The 16943-nt window shown below is 36.3% G+C and overlaps 1 protein-coding gene across 1 annotated transcript; it reads left to right on the top strand.

Moving 5' to 3' along the window:
• The first annotated feature begins 902 nt into the window (after positions 1 to 902).
• Positions 903 to 10295, top strand: si:ch211-22i13.2 (uncharacterized protein LOC553945 homolog). The gene is made up of 7 exons (XM_056445588.1): positions 903 to 1095; positions 1676 to 1745; positions 1856 to 2017; positions 2152 to 2210; positions 4497 to 4586; positions 6983 to 7075; positions 9590 to 10295. Exons 1-7 carry the CDS (start codon positions 1093 to 1095, stop codon positions 9638 to 9640), a joined length of 528 nt encoding a protein of 175 aa, XP_056301563.1. The 5' UTR covers positions 903 to 1092; the 3' UTR covers positions 9641 to 10295.
• The last annotated feature ends 6648 nt before the right edge of the window (positions 10296 to 16943 follow it).

Genomic DNA, 16943 nt, shown 5'->3' with positions numbered 1-16943 from the left:
GGTTTTAGAGGGGTTTTGGCCACTTCCAGGCTGGTCTTGCTGGTCAGGCTGGGAGTTGATAAAACCAGTTAACCAGCCTAGCCATGAGAGTCCTGCCAAAACCAGCTATGTCCAGCTTAAACCAGGCTGGTCAAACTGGTTTTAGCTGGTAATTTTCCAGCTAAAGCTAAGCTAAGTCCAAACTGGAAAATGCTGGAAACCAGTCTGGAAGTGGCCAAAACCCCTCTAAAACCAAGCTGGTCAAGCTAAAAACTGCTGGTCTCCCAATTACTTTTTGTGGTGTTTTACTGCAATTGTTTAAGCAATTGCTATCAGTTTTCTGTCAGCTTAATCAAAAACCTGACTATTATTATCAGGAAAGTCTGAACAAATTGATCAACTGGTTTGCGTGTGTTTTATTTGGGGCTGAAGCATACACTGTAAAATAAGTCTGAAAAAAACTGAAGCTGAATTTTGCTAAACCGACACTAGCCTAAAGTTTAATCGTTGGCGCCATCTGCAGCCTCATTAGACAATTTTCTCGATCCAAACCAAACATAAATATATATGCAGCCCGGAGATCTGTGAGGGACCCTTAAAACTGGTATTTCATACTGCGATAAAACATTTTTTTTGGCAAAATTTAACTTAGAATATTGTTCATGGGGCATGATTGGCCCAGCCTCATCAGTGATTACAAATGTAACACGCATCACCTGACATTTCGACGTCTGCCTCATTGAACACAGCACAAGGTACTGAACAAATCATTTAAAACCAAATAATGGCATTCTAAAGTCAAACCCTATTCTAATAATATGTTGAATATACACAGAACAAATATAAATTAAGAAAATCTTATAATATGCTCGTCTGAGTGACGCGCCTGCGCTGTAAACCGGTACTCGTTTTTTTTTTTTTTTTTGTGACGTAAAATAAGATGGCCGCGCAGTGGTGTTTATCTTATTGATACGCAAGAACCGATCATAGAAATGAAAAACAAGCGTTTATTTTCACCGCGGTTTATTTTCAGAACGGAATATATTCTAATCAGTCTATCGGGCTGAGTTTTGTGTTTTTGTAGTGGTCCTAAGGATACGACACATAATAAACATGGTAAGTTAAAGAGTTGAACTGCTTAAATTCAATCCAGTGTCGTTAAACCTTTAGATTTGTTAAGCTTTGACTAACTTTTGTTACTTACCGTTTTATGATAACATGTTAAAAGGAATTGTCATCCCTTACATGCATAAAACTTGTTAAATCGAGACAATGTCTTTACATTGACATTACTTTTCAGTTTGAGCATCATGTATTTTTGGGGGGTAAAATTGGTTTTATATTTGCACATTCGGACTTTCTCCTTAATGATATAATTTCAGAAAAGTATTGTTTACAAATTATAAATAGCAGGCACTGACAAAATTGTTCCAAGTCAATAAAATATTGTTAATCTTTTTTTGAAGTCACACTTGCTTTTTCAGACCGAATATTGTGTCCCAAGTTTGCATTTTGTTCAAAAGTCAATGAATGTGTGATTATAAAACCAACTTTACCTCTTTATGTTCTTTTAGTATATAATGTTAGGATTTTTTAATCTGCCATTTTGTGATTCCATAAATTCTCTTTAAGCAGCTCAAAGTTCATGTGTCAAATAGTTGAAAATATTCAGAATATTATATATTTTTTATCATAGTCTGCCAAAGTGGACACCACGGAGAGAAGTGAATCGAGTACTAAAAGCAGAAGAAGGTCTAACAGCAGAGGTTTGTCTCTAAAAAAAAACTGTAAAAACAATGTAACAATCCTTGACTGACCAAAACACACAGATATGATTTTCTTAGAGCTACGGTGTTTTAAATATATGTACCAACAGGCAGAGAAAACCGCAAACGGGCAAGAAGCAGAAGCAGATCTTCCTCCTCATCGTCCAGTTCTTCATCTTCCTCCTCTTCTTCGTCATCTTCCTCTTCTTCTTCTTCACGGTCGTCATCCAGCAGCTCTTCGTCGCACAGTATCTCCAGCTCCAGTGGCTCAGGTAAGGTTAATACAAAAATCATTTTTAATTGTGATGTTTAAAAACGTTAGTGTAAAAGTTACTTCCTTAATAAAAAAAAGAGCGAACGGTTTAAATTGATTTGGAAGGTCTCTGTTTTGTGGTTCCTCTGGCAGATTCGTGCAAAAAGCGAGGGAAATCGTCAAAGAAAAGAAAAGAGAAACACGGCAAAAAGGTATCAGGCTCCTATTGAGCAAAAATGCTTGATAAATGAACACAAATTCACAGGTACAAGAGTTAAGTCAAAAGTTGCATAAAAGTAAAAATGAATAAATATAATGAACGTGCTATGGGGCTGAACAATATATTGTTTCAGCATCAATATCACAATGTGACCATTCACAATAGTTACATCACAGGATATGCAAATGATATAATTATGTGTTTTTGATGCCTGTGGTTGTATAATGGTTTTATCTTATCTTCAGGTAGAAAAAATTGTACCGTTTGTCACCATAACTTTGAATTACTTTTTTATTGAGTACTTTTTATCATTCAGTTAATGTACTTGAATAATGTTAAACCCGGGAATGATAAAACACTATTTCAATTGTCTTTTTCTTGATTGTATTTATAGATTGTTATGCATGAAAATAACCACAACACATGCAAATACCAGGGTTCATACGGTCATGGAAAACCTGGAAAAGTCATGGACTTTTGACGTGGCATTTTCCAAGGCCTGGAAAAGTTTCGGAAAAACAGAAAAACCCACAACGTTTTGGAAAAGTCATGGAAATTAACAAATATCTGTAAACTTGAATTAGGGCTGCACTATATTGGAAAAATCTGACACTACCATATTTCGTATTTCTGTCATGTATATCGCAATGTGAATACCTTTTCTCCTGATGATTTAACAGGTTTATTTGGATTGATTGGGGGGGGTTTGTAGAGGAGTGAATCTCGAATAATATATAACAAATAAATTACAAGCATAGATGAATATAGTAAAGATAAAAAGTGAGTTATAGTTTTCAGGTATTCACTATTCAGGTACAGATATTGAATAATCAACACTGCATAGTCTTCATTGTGTAATATTTAATCTTTATTAAATTTGCAAAAAAATTCTTGTGGCTGGATGTTTCAAACTTTGAAATATTGAAATGTTCACAGGCATTAAACAGTCACAGGCTTTAAAGGGACAGTTCACTCAAAGATTAAAATGTACTCACTATTTACTCACACTTCACTCGTTTCAATACTATTGGAGTTATTAAATTATATTCTTTTTGTGTTCATTTAAAAAAAGAAAACTCATAAATGTTTGAAACAAGTGAAGGGTGTTATGAAAATGGTAATTTTTGGGTGAACTATCTCTTTAAAAATGCATGCAGATGATAAACTTTTACTCCATTGTGATTAAACTCTATATTAAATTATATTCCCAACATTACATATCCTGCAATGTGACTATTGCGGAATCACACATTGCGATATCGATGCTGACACGATATATTGTGCAACCCTAACTTGAATATAGGTTAGTTGTCTTTACTTATTTTCTGTGCTTGGCCAAATACTTGCTCTCACATTGTTAGTGCTGTGTAAGCATTATCAGAATCAATTTTACATCGATATAAAAACAAATGTAAACAAAATAGATTGTTGGGTGTTCTATGGTATGCTGTAATAAACTTAAATGTCATTGTTTTTCTTAATATTTACCATGTATATGTAGACATTACATGGAACATTATGTCATGAAAATGTACTTGAAAGTTCTGTAAAAGTCATGAAATTTTAGTTGTAAAAATGTGTAAGAACCCTGAAAACAGAAATGCACTGCAATTAGCACAGACCACAGCGAAAACGTGTCAGGGGACCCCAAGAAGTTTCTAGATCGTTTATTGGATTTTATGGCGATGCAAATAGTAAAGATTAATTAATCGATTTCTGACTAAACAAGTGCATAGAAATAGTCACAACACTTGCAAATACAGAAATGCACTGCAAATAGCACAGACAACAACGAAAATGTGTCGGGGGACCTCAAAAAGTTTATAAATAGTTTATTAGATTTTATGGAGATACTTTTATGCACTCCTACTGCAGAATCATCCCAACTGATTTTACATTCTAAATTCTTTCTAAATAGAGATAATAAGGTCTCTAGTGAAATTGAGTTCATATTGCAGTTTATATTGTAAAAACAAATATAAAAATCGCAATGTTTGATTTTTCCAATGTCGTGCAGCCCTATCATGTTATAATTAGATTTTGTTCTGTAGAACCCAAATTAATTTTTTAATTTTCCCCCAAAGCAGTATTGTTGAGTACATAAACTTCTAAAGTTTGTAGTGGAAAATGGTGTTGTGTAAATCAACCATTAGGGATCAGGGACCTTAAAGCACCACACAATTTTAAATAGAACAGCTTTTATGTTCATTAATGATATAATATGTACGTTTTGAGTAATTCATTATTATTATTATTATTATTATTATTATGAACATAGAAAAGAACAAAAGAAAAGATACGCAAGCGGAAGAAGGAAAAAGGACACAAAGGGCAGGATGACAGCTCTGGACCTGTTCAAATTTCAAAGGTACTTTTTTTCTTTTTACTCTACTGAAATTTTCATACTGGACATCAAATTTGATCAATTGTGCCAAGAGCGTCTCGCGCTTCCAAAATCCACCGCACATTCATTATGTTGTATCTTCTGAGGCATAAGATAAAGGGCCCACAGAAAATTCTACCTCAACAAATTCCCCTTTTCTTTATGCTATTTGGCACCAGTTAATCAGGAAGTGATGATTTTGTTATTTTTGACTGACTGAATGGTAATGGTGCTTTATTCACAAATGTTTTACGTGATTGTGTTGAGGGGGCAGGACAAGGCCAGCGCGTAAGTGAATAATCAGAAGCACCTGTGGCACACACCGGCCTCGAATCCTATGAAAGGAGCTCTGGACTATAAGAGGAGCGATAGCACTGAGAGTGGTCCAGGCCTGGACACAGTTATGCTGTGTTTCTTTTGGTTTAGATCCATTTTATTAATAAAAACTTTTAAAGTTTCGTCGGTTCTCCGCCTCCTTCCTCCCGGTAACAAGATCAATTTCCAGCTTTACAACCCTGGTGCCGAAGCCCGGGAGAGGGGGAGGAACACGCTGCCAGGAAGCCCTCGCCGCTAAAGGAGGGTGCGGTGCCATCGAGTCGGGTGAGCAGAATCTGTCCCCGGAGAAGCTCGAGGCGAGCATGGCACCGAGCTCTCCGCCATCCACTACACCCTGGAGGGGTGGCTACCGTCTGAGGGGGTGAAAAAAAAAAAAAAGGAGTTAGGCCGTTGCCCGGAACGCCAATCGAGCCATCATCCACTATGGGGCTTACCGCCGTATTCAAAGTCCGGGGAAGTCAGCCGCGAGAGCCATAGCCTGAAGCCTGCAGTCGTCTGCCAGGATGGTTCCAGAGGAGCCGTCGCCTGCCAGCCGGTGGCAGGGCTGAGCCGAGGACGTCAAAAGAAGAATGTTGCAGTGCCTTGGCCAGGCACTGCAAACGATAACCCTCGGTTGGTGGAAGACTGAAGCACAGTCTGTGTGAAGACCAGAGTTTTTTTTATGTTTTTCTTTTGCCTCTCTTCCTTCTCTCAGGCTACTCTGTCTTTGTTACGATCCTTGATGGAAATATATCTAGGGAGTTAAAAGGAGTAACAGAGATGACCAAAGAGTAAACTAATGATGAAGATGGCAAGAGATCAAAACATTGAATTAACACCGCAAAAGATTTATTGCTCCCACAGTATTTACAATATTTACAAACAATAAGATAATAATAAAGTTGAAAAGAATCAAGACAAACGGGAGAGGGAACTAAAGTTGTGCTAGTAAATCAAAGAAATAAATATAACAAAAATATTCCCTTAATCTCCTCCCCGATCCTCTAAATAAGAAAGTAACATGTAAAAGAAAAGTCTTTAGCGCAAAGCGCCCTGAACTTACTCTAACTAAAAACTAGAAATACAATTTAAGGCACTTCGCTAACTAGTGTGTCTATACATCAGTAATCCTGCGTGCAAGGTACGTGTCATGTGACTTACTATGTTGTTCCAGATCTCCCTTGTCTGCAAGGTTTTTTAATGGAGCATTAGCAGGCTAAAGATGTAAAACACACAACAGAACTATAACAACAAATAACTTGGACAGATCTCACTCAAAGTCAACATTAGTATCAGCTACAAAACGCACGGACACCACCAAACAGACAACATGCCAAACAACAACAGCAGCAGCTAATCTCTTCCTGTTGCCGCTTCGGATTTAAAGGGCTCTGTACCGAGCGTGATTGGAAGAGAGAAGTCGTCACACAGTTGATTAGGATTGGCAGTCCTGTAAGCCAATAGTGCTCCGAAGTAGGCGTACCTGTGAAAATGACAGGGCAGGCAGAGAGACACAGACAGAAAGAACTTGCACGCACCAAAACAGTGTGCAGTTCATAACACCTCCTGCTTTTTTCCATCTTCCTTTCGGGATGCCCCCGGCCTGTGATGTGGGTATATGGTGAGCCGAGAGCTTTGGAAACAGAACGAGGCCAGCACGTAGTTAATGAGAACCTGTGGCTCTCACCGGAACCCCACGGAAGGAGCTCTGGACTATAAGAGGAGGAATGATAGCAGAGGAAGCTGAGAGAGGTCCAGGCCTGGACACAGTTATGTTGTGTTTCTTTTGGTTTAGACTGCAGTCTCTGTGAGGAGCTGCTGTCCGTTTTATTAATAAACACCTTTAAAGTTTTGTCAGTTCTCCGCCTCCATCCTCACAGTAACAAGATCAATTTCCAGCTTTACAATAGCAATATTCCAGCTTTTGCGCATGAATCTAATTGGCATCTATGGATGGAAACATGTCCTTTTTATTTCTTTACATTTATTTTATTTTTTTTCCTTCTGTAAATATTGCCCATGTTTAAAAGAAAAGGGTAATACTAAAATTTCTCTGTCGTCCCCAGTATCTTAAGGAAAAGAAGAAAAGTGGAAAGTACAGCATGATTTCAGGGAAAAGAATTAAAATGAAAGTGAAAAAGTCAAAGAAGGACAAGCAGGTGAGTTCATCGTGATCGCACGCAACACATGATAATTGATACAATGCAAAAGAACAACAGATGTCTCCCTTTTATACTTTTCACATGTGACCAAGCTGATGCTTGCCCTTCACCTCATTTCTCAAAAGATAAGTTTCAGTTATGATTTTTTTTTTAACCCTGAGACCGCCGACTCTACTCGGTTGGGAGGCCCAGCCTGTTGTGATTGGTCTACCATTTATACCCCATCTCAGAAATCAGCCATTACCATGTCTGTATGTGTAATCGGCAATTATAAGACTGCAGGACTTGCGTAATTGGCCATTACAACATAAAACAAATGAAATATCTACGTTGTCATCATTGTACTCTATAATGTAGCTGGGGCCATATGACAAAAATCTATCATATTATGTCATCTTATTTTTTATATGTATAGATAAATAGGGATGCTCCGATCAGAATTTTTTCAGCCTATAACGATTACTGATTCCTTGTCATGTTAATCGGCCGATACTGAGTACTGATTCTGATGCTTCAAGCTTTATATAACTTTACCATTGCATTAAGCACATTTTTTTTCTCTAAGGATGATACTTGAGTGGAGATTTCGTTTTACCTAAGAGAATAAATGAAGGATGTTGCATGTAATCCTATAAATATATACAAAATAAATATAGAAATAAATATGTGTTTATAACCATGGTCAGAAGCAGCTTTACAGAAAATAATAATAAATGACACAGATGAAAAAAATGGTAAGAAAAATGACTTAACAATGCCATTTGGAAACATTTAATACTTAAACATGTCTCTATGAAGAAAAAATTTTCACATTTGATGCTCAAGAAGTTAAAATGTACCCCTATAAATATATTTATTTTACTTAAAGGAACTGTATAAACAGTTTATAGACATCTGTATATATTTTATCTGCTGTGACTGGAGCTCATCCATCTCTCATGCCCCCACACATCATGCAACCTACCTCCTCATATGTTGTAGCGCTGCTGATGTATAACCTGGTGTGCTCATGTGTCTACCTCTACTTGTAAACTTGTAAACAAACACTTGTGATCGGTTCATGAGATCGGCCAATGTAGCAAGTACCAATCGAGTCATGAAATGTGATTATCTGCCGATTAATCGGAGCATCCCTAATATATCACATTATGATATATTTTCTTTAAATTCAATCAATTAATAATTTTATAGATCTAGATATATATATATATATATATATATATATAGATATATAGATATATAGATAGATATAGATATATAGATATAGATATATAGATATATAGATATAGATATATAGATATATAGATATATAGATATATAGATATAGATATATAGATATATAGATATATAGATAGATATAGATATATATATATATAGATAGATATAGATATATATATATATAGATATAGATATAGATATAGATATAGATATAGATATAGATATATATAGATAGATAGATAAAGATATATATATATATATATATATATATATATATATATATATAGATATATCTATCTATCTATCTATCTATCTATCTATCTATCTATCTATCTATCTATCTATCTATCTATCTATCTATCTATATATATATATATATATATATATATATATATATATATATATATACAGATACATATATAAAATACTTCTGTACATGTGATTTTTCAGGTTTTTTATTTTCATTAAATTTGCAACATTGTCATTATGGGGCATTGTGTGTAGAATTTTGAGGAAATAAATTAATTTTATCCATTTTGGAATAAGGCTGTAACATAAAAAATTTGGAAAAAGTAAAGCCCTATGAATACTCTCCGGATGCACTGTATAGTCAACATAAGTTAAAGTGTCAGTGACTTAAACAATGGTCTAGATGGTCGAAATGGATAAAAAGCATCTTAAAAAGTCTTTAAAGGTATTAAATGTACCTCCTTGGTTCCCCGTTGGTACATACATTGCTTACAATAAATGCCTCTTGTTGACAAAGCATACACTAAACTAAATAAAGTGTTTACAGGTCAGTAAATGCTTTTCATGAAGACCAAAGAATCTGAGCAAATGTCATGCAGTTTTAGATGGAATTGAAACTGGAATTCTTGGCAACCCACTTCGACAGTTCTGTATTATATCTTTCTTTAGGAGTAATTGATTTTATTTACCTTATGACCTTTTACATTCACATGAACATACATTAGACACTCCATGCACAGGGTTTCTGCCGGATTTTAAAAAAGAAGCAAATAAAGCCTTAAACGGTTTAAATTTGCTAAAGTAATGTGTTCGAATTCTAAAATGATTTTAAACAAATGTAATTCTACCTCTAATGTATTTATTTTGTCTTATCTTACATTTCATTCATAATAATGGTCTTAGAAGTCTTAGATGTGACCTTGCAGTGGGACACTTTAAACATTTGATTTGAAGTACATGTAAGAAAGATCTCTAGTAATTTAATCTTGTTTTATTCGTTTGAGTGTTTGAATCTTAATCTCTTGTTGCTTTTCTTTAAAACAGCGGGATAAGAACCGAGCCGAGCTGCTGGATTTCTTAAACTCCACCTACTGATTCAGTCCAGACCCAGAACCATTGCTATTTTTATTTGTTTGTTTGCATTATTCACCTGACAGTCACTCAGGGAAAGAACATCTTGAAACATTGATATTGTTGCCTGAAATTGTACATCGACAGATCCTCAACATTCATCGTTTATGTTGACAGCAGTTGCATTTGTTTTAGTTTTTTTTTTTTATTCCAGACTATATATACTGAAACATTTGTATTTTTGCATCTTAATTGTACCCCAATAGAACTGTAGCTTGGATGTAACATTGTTACATGTTACTGAAACTGTAAAAGAAAATTAAGTATTCTTGTATTCTTATTTTTAAACGCATATCTCCAGTAAACAAGAATGAATCGGTCCGGATTTCTTCTAAAAATGCAGAAAGGTGATTAATGTCTGAGTGGCCGATTCATGAAGGTTTTGCATTATATTTCAGCGTGAAGCTTTTTGGAAAATCTTTGAATCGGCATTCGTAGTCGTGTCGTTGCAGTGGTGTTTTTCTTGTTATCCCTGATAATCTGTGTATTTACTGTGTAGATGAGCAGCTGATAATCTGCCTTTGAGTCACATGCATCCTACCGTACTGATGACAATACTGTTAAATAAACTTACGATCTGTGTCTTTGTGTATTAAAAGAGGTTTGATGCCATCTAAAAGTTTGAAATAGAAGAATTTTTTTTTTAATTAGGAGAAATGTTAACTAAAAAAATTCTCTAGACTTTAGCTGTTCACCCTTACCTGTGTTCCTTTTATGGGAGAAACTTCCATTCTGAGAAATAGGCTCATTTTACAAGTGCCCTAGAGTTAAACCATTTTACAGTCTATGAGTTAAACACATGGGTTTTACCCTTATTGAATCATAGTCAAATCTCCAGGTATGGCGGAAGCACTTTTAGCTTAGCTTAGCATTGATTATTGAATCAGATTGGGACATTAGCATCTCACCTAAAGATGAAAAGTGACTTAATAATCAAGGAACTTTGCTGCTGTAGTAGGGCTGAATTATATTGCGCAGCACCTGAAAATAGTTGACAGCTATAGGTTACCAGTAGTGTTGTCACAATACAGAATGTTGGTACCAATCAGTACTGTAATTTAAAAAAATGTACAATTTTCATTTACTTGCAAGTGCTGTTGAGTGCATTATTAATCGTTCTTCACAGCTTTGAAATACTCAAGTGGCGTGTGGATCTGTGGCTGCATCCGACTACGCAGTAGGTACTGCGTTTGATTTTAAACGTACTACTGGACCGTTAGAGAAGTACGTTCTTTACAGTATGAATGTGAGCAGTATGTATGAAATTCGGACATTCATCCGCCATTTTGTCATGATCACGTGACTTACCCTCGTCAGTTTCGATTCACTCCCATTCATGAATTCTCTCGCGTAGCATGGAAAAGTATGGCAAAGTATGTACTTTTTTTGTAAAGGAAAAGTATATACTTTTGAGTGTGTAACAGAAGAGTATGCACGCTATGGATGGACGTACTACTTCCTAATTAACAGATCGTTTTATTGCCTGGTTACGAGCCCTGTCAATCATCCACACATCATCCCCATTTCTGTCATATTTAATTTCCTACCTTATTAGAGAAGCAGCAGCAGGATAATCTGCCATTCATGAGTCATTCATGCAGAGAAATCTCCTCAAGTCTTTGGATAATTATTCATTTAGATGTTACCCTTCTGAAAAAAACAGCCTAAACCAGCCTAGGCTGGTTGGCTGGTTTTAGCTGGTCAACCAGGCTGGTTTTAAAGGGTTTTTGACCACTTCCAGGCTGGTTTCCAGCCATTTCCAGCCTGGTCTTAGCTGGTCAGGCTGGGAGATGACCAGCTAAAACCAGCTTAACATATCTTAAACATATCTTCATGTATGTTCACATTGTTGAAAACGAAATATAACACAGAAAATGCGATTTAAATGTTCCAGTGGGCTAGATATTGATTAACAGTCATACAAATGTTTACCGAAGTCTCTCTGCTTGACGGTTGGTCTCGCGCGTCCACCATGTTTTTAGTTTATTTACATTTCTCATCCGCATTTCTAGTTCTAATCGAATTCACATCTAACGCACAATGTGCTGTGGGCAATATCAGCGGTTAGAGTATGGATGCTTCTACACTTTTTAACTTACTACGATTTGGGACATACTAATTCTGTTTTCAAATACTATTTAGGACGAATAGTATGCGAATTAGGATGCAGATTATGCATTTGAACATACTACTTGCATACTGTTTTTAGCATGCTATATAGTGTGAAAGTATGCAATTTCGGACGCAGCCTGTGTTTGCACTCGGTAAACAGTGGTGAAGTGTGGTGAACTGATGACCTTCACAGCCAATCACAGTAATTTCTGTTTGACTGGAAATTCCAGTATCGTCACAAGACTAGAAGGTAGCAGCACTGGGTAATATCATTATGCCAGCTTCAGCCATGCTACGGCAACAAAGTTCCTTGATATTTTTCCAGCAAAAAAATTTTGGCCTAGAAAATAGCAACTTTTCATTTTTCGTCTGTCTTGGAAGAAGAACCAAGCTTTAAATAAGAAAATTATTGATGTTTTTTTTTTTTTTTTTTTTTTGATGTTAATGGAGATTGGCTGAATGGATTAAAATGGTAAAACTCAACTGTTTAACTCTTGAGGATCTGTAAAATGAGCCTATTTTTCCAATAAAAATGAAGTGTTCCTGTAAGGCACCTAATTACACGGATTTTACAATTACTTTTTATGCAGTTTAAACAGTTTATTTATAAGAGCAAGTGGTGAGTTTAGTGAATATTTGTAATTAATATGTAGTCATTTCCGGCTAAAAATGACATAAAAAGTGGGAAAGTTGCTTAAAAATGTACATGTACAAACAAATGATGTCAAAGCACAGCTTTTATCTTGATTTATTGAGCTCAAACGTCTGGCATAAAAAGATTGTGAGATATCCAAGGCAGCAAAAGTACATCTACACTGCCTACAAAAAATTGATAAGATGAAGGCATCTCAGGAGAAACAAAAAAAAAAAGATTCGAATTTGGATGTGCCTTCGTGTGCCTCCAGGAACAGGTTTGACCTAGAAACTTCCAGACAAATATGTGGAAGCTGGTTAAAGCTGAACTCTGCAGGACATTTGCCATACAGGAGATGGATTAGACACCCTTGGCCTTTATTGTCTTGCTAAAATTGAAACAGGAAATTAAAGTGGGATGAATCAAATTTCCTTCCTCAATACAGCCAAATGCCTTAATCTTCTTGTTATTCCAAATGACAAACCAGTGGTCGTACTGGGGCAACAGACAGTCTCACTAAAAAGAGTATTAGACCAAGCGGTAACTTTTTATTTTGATAGTCCATTTGAGTATTAGTAGACTGTCTGCTTAATATCTGTTGATACTGCTCCTTCAACAGACATTTAACTGACTAATAGAAACTTTGCAAGTACATGTCAACTTACTGTACACTAACCTTAACCCAAACCTAACAATCTACTTTTAATCTAATGAGAATAAGTTGCAATGTAACTTAAAGACAACAAATGGACCATCAAAATAAGTGTGACCGACCAAGCAAAATTTTCTTACTTCTATTTGTCTCCAATATTTAGATCGATTTCCTGGGAATAGAAAATCGGGATATTCTGTAAATTTTTGGAGTACAGGCATGGGTTATAGCAACAAACTATTTGCAAAAAAAAGGCTTCAAGCAACAAAATGTTATTGTTTTACTCTTTTAAAAGAACATGAGCAGTATACTTGACATATACAGTATATAATACAAATCAGTTGATACAAGGCATTTGTTACCGAACAGGGTTACAATGTCAATGTATCTCAAAATCACAGGCTCGAAATAAATGTGCGTTAGTGTCAGCATGATAAAATTAAAACATTCACTGTCTTTTATAGTGCAAGACCTTACATTCTACTGTTAAATTGATTGTAACTCAAATGATAAATATGTGTGCAAACACCTCATCGCTCACATACTTCCACATGTTGACAACAAGACTGTCAGACAAGAAGTATCTAGCAATCACAAGCATTTGAACATTTCGACACCAAAAATACAAGTTTGCCTCTTCGGAAAAATGGAACAATTATACAAAAGTACCACTAGACCATTTTTTACCAAATTCTGCAACAATTTTAAAACAGAAGGGTCATAAAGTCCCAATTATTTGGAATAAAACAGGCAGTTGCAGTTTTTCTGAATAAACTTTCATACAAATTGTATTTGAGCCATTGCCAAAAGTTTTGGTGCACCCCCTCAAATCATTGAACTCCATGACCACATTTGTATAAACACGGTTCACACCATCTTTATCCTTCTGAACCTTGGTACGCTTGCATCATCAAGCTGCTGTTTTGTGTATAGCTGTTGCTAGGTGACGGCCACAAAAGCAAAACACCAAAATGGAGACGTCCACATATCATTTAAAGATGTTCAGAACATCACGCAATGTCTGCAGAAGTCGTTTTGGGTGGAGACAAGCAGACGTTATATCTGTTTGCACAGGGTCCGTCCTGCTTGTTGCCAAGGTAGGTGATACACAGACATACACATGTGAATGAACGTTATGAAACTAAAGTTTGTGGTACAGTTGGCGAATCACTTCCATTATTTGGTACGATTGCATTCATATCAAAAGTGAACCGTACCAGAGTTTGCACAAATCGAACCCCAGACCACCTCTTTCAGGCAGACTCGGGCACGGTTCTGAAGTTCAGCCGAGTTCAGAAGACACGTTCACACTAACTAAACATACTGTACTTTGATGTCAAACGAACCTGGATGCAGACCAAAAATGCTAGTGTAAAAGCAGCCTAAAAGTCGTGTTATAACAAAGTTGAAGCAACTGGGAACACAACCCTTAAAATGGTAAGCCATGTAAAAACAGCGAGGTCAATGCATGCTGAGCTGCACAGTGAGCATATTGTGCGTGTGTTGCTGTTGATATTAATATTATTTTAAAATGTAATAATATTGTGATATTCAAGATTTGTGATTCATGCAGATCCGGATAACTCAAAACAGCAACCACTAGTCTCTCCTTCATCTTCAAAAGTCTCCATAGGTTTCTTGACAACACAAACACTGCAAGCACCTCAGCAGAAACCCCGCCTCTGCTTTCATTTGATTGGAGAATAAAGCAGACACGACTAATGTAACATGCTTTTTTCGCTCAGAGTTGATTTTATTTAACTGCGAGCGCACGGCGCGCAAGGACAAAAACGCGAGATGCAGCAAACGGTTAAAACGCAAGGTCCGCAGGGTGCATAAGCAGCGCGCAAAACGCTCACGGCCGTAAGTAAATAACTCCGAAAAGGCGCCTCTTAACGCAAAAAGCACATTTGGTGTGATCGATCCCTTGGAGAGTTTCAGGAATGGGTTTCCATGGCCAAGCAGCTACATCTATACCCCACCAAGTGCAATGCAAAATGTGGGATGCATTTGTGTAAAACAGGCGAGCACTGAATCTAGAGCAGTGGAAACGTGATATCTGGAGTGACCAATCATGCTTCTCTGTCTGGCAATCTGATGAGTGAGTCCGGGTTTGGCAGGTGCCAGGAAAACGGTTTTTGCCTAACTATATTTTGCCAAATGTAAAGTTTGGTGTAGGCTTGTTTTTATGATGTTGGGCTTGTTTTCAGTGATAGAATCTCTTAATGCTTCAGCATACCAAAACATTTTGAGCAATTTCATACTCTAAACCAGAGGCCACTGTCGACTGACTGACAGAATGACTGATTGACCAATTCTCCTTCTTACCTAAACTCAACCAATAGTGTTTTCAAAAGCACCGATTGACCCGCCCACCCACTTTCCTAAACCCAACGGACAGTTTTAAAAAGCAATCCAAAAAAAAAGCCCTCACCTGATTTTTTGTTGGCTATTGTTTTTGTCTTACCCGCTTTCTGGAAATGTTCTTCGGCGAACTCGAACCCCGTAATCGTGGTCAACTCCTCTTTGCTTCTCAAATCTGCTGACGTACATGGCAAGCTAACTGGTAACAACGGGAAAGCCATCCATACAGAGATAAGCAGTCAGCTGGTCATGTGCAGCTGACGTCACACTGCCCATACCATTCATTTTAAATACGAAATGCCGCCATACATACTTCTGGCTACATACCTTATACGTTGCTAAATAAGGTCCATAAAGACATGGATGAGCAAGTTTGGTGTGGAAAAGCTTGACTGCCAGTGGCCTGGCCTGAGTCCTGACCTGAACCCAATTGAACACCTTTGGGATGAAATAGAGCAGAGACTGTGAGCCATGCCTTATCATCCAACAACAGTGCCTGACCTCACAAATGTGCTTCTAGAAGAATGGTCAAAAATTTCCCTAAACACATTCCTAATCCTTGTGGAAAGCGCGAGAGATGAACCTGTTATATCTGTAAAGGGCGAGCCAACTACATATTAAACCTTACGGATTCAGATTAAGATGCTATTGAAATTCATGTGCAAGTAAAGACAGATGTCCCAAAACTTTTGACAATATAGTGTATCTGGTGTCCTACCTTTGCACTTTCAAAAAAGTGTGGTTGTTTAATCCCTGTAGCAGATTTACATTGCGATTAGTGGTGTAGTCGGGGCTATACACACGTATACTCAGTATGTCTTCTTTTTTCTACGAGATATTTGAGTATTACGACTTCTGAGGATCAATAATTTTGGATACCCTCAGTATTCTCACTTGTTTTGCTGATTATTAGGATCTCGCTTTAAAATTAACAAATTTGTTTAAATATTTTTTCTTTTTAAATGGATAGTTCACCCAAAAAGAATTAAAATTCTCATCATTTACTCAACCTTTACTTGTTCCAAACTGGTTTGTCTTTTTTTATTCTGTTGAACAGAAAAAAGAAAGAATATTTTAAAGGTAGCTGGAAACCTGTAATCATTGACTTGCATAGTATTTGTTTTCCTTCAGTGAAAGTCAATAGTTACAGGTAACTTATGGTATATTTATTATATATAGTTGAATCAGAATTATTAGCCCCCCTTTTAACTTTGTTTTCTTATTTAAATATTTCCCAAATGATGTTTAACAGAGAAAGGAAATTTTCACTGTATGTCAGATAATATTTTTTCTTCTGGAGAAAGTCTTATTTGTTTTATTTCAGCTAGAATAAAAGCAGTTTTAAATTTTTTAAACTCCATTTTAAGGTCAATATCATTAGCCCATTTAAGCTATATTTTTTTGTTATAGTCTACAGAACAAACCATAGTTATACAATAACTTGCCTAATTACCCTAACCTGCCTAGTTAACCTAATTAACTTAGTTAAGCCTTTAAATGTCACT

The sequence above is a fragment of the Danio aesculapii genome, chromosome 20, assembly GCF_903798145.1.
Source record: "Danio aesculapii chromosome 20, fDanAes4.1, whole genome shotgun sequence".
Classification (NCBI taxonomy): Eukaryota; Metazoa; Chordata; class Actinopteri; order Cypriniformes; family Danionidae; genus Danio; species Danio aesculapii.
This window is presented reverse-complemented; position numbering and strand designations above follow the sequence as displayed.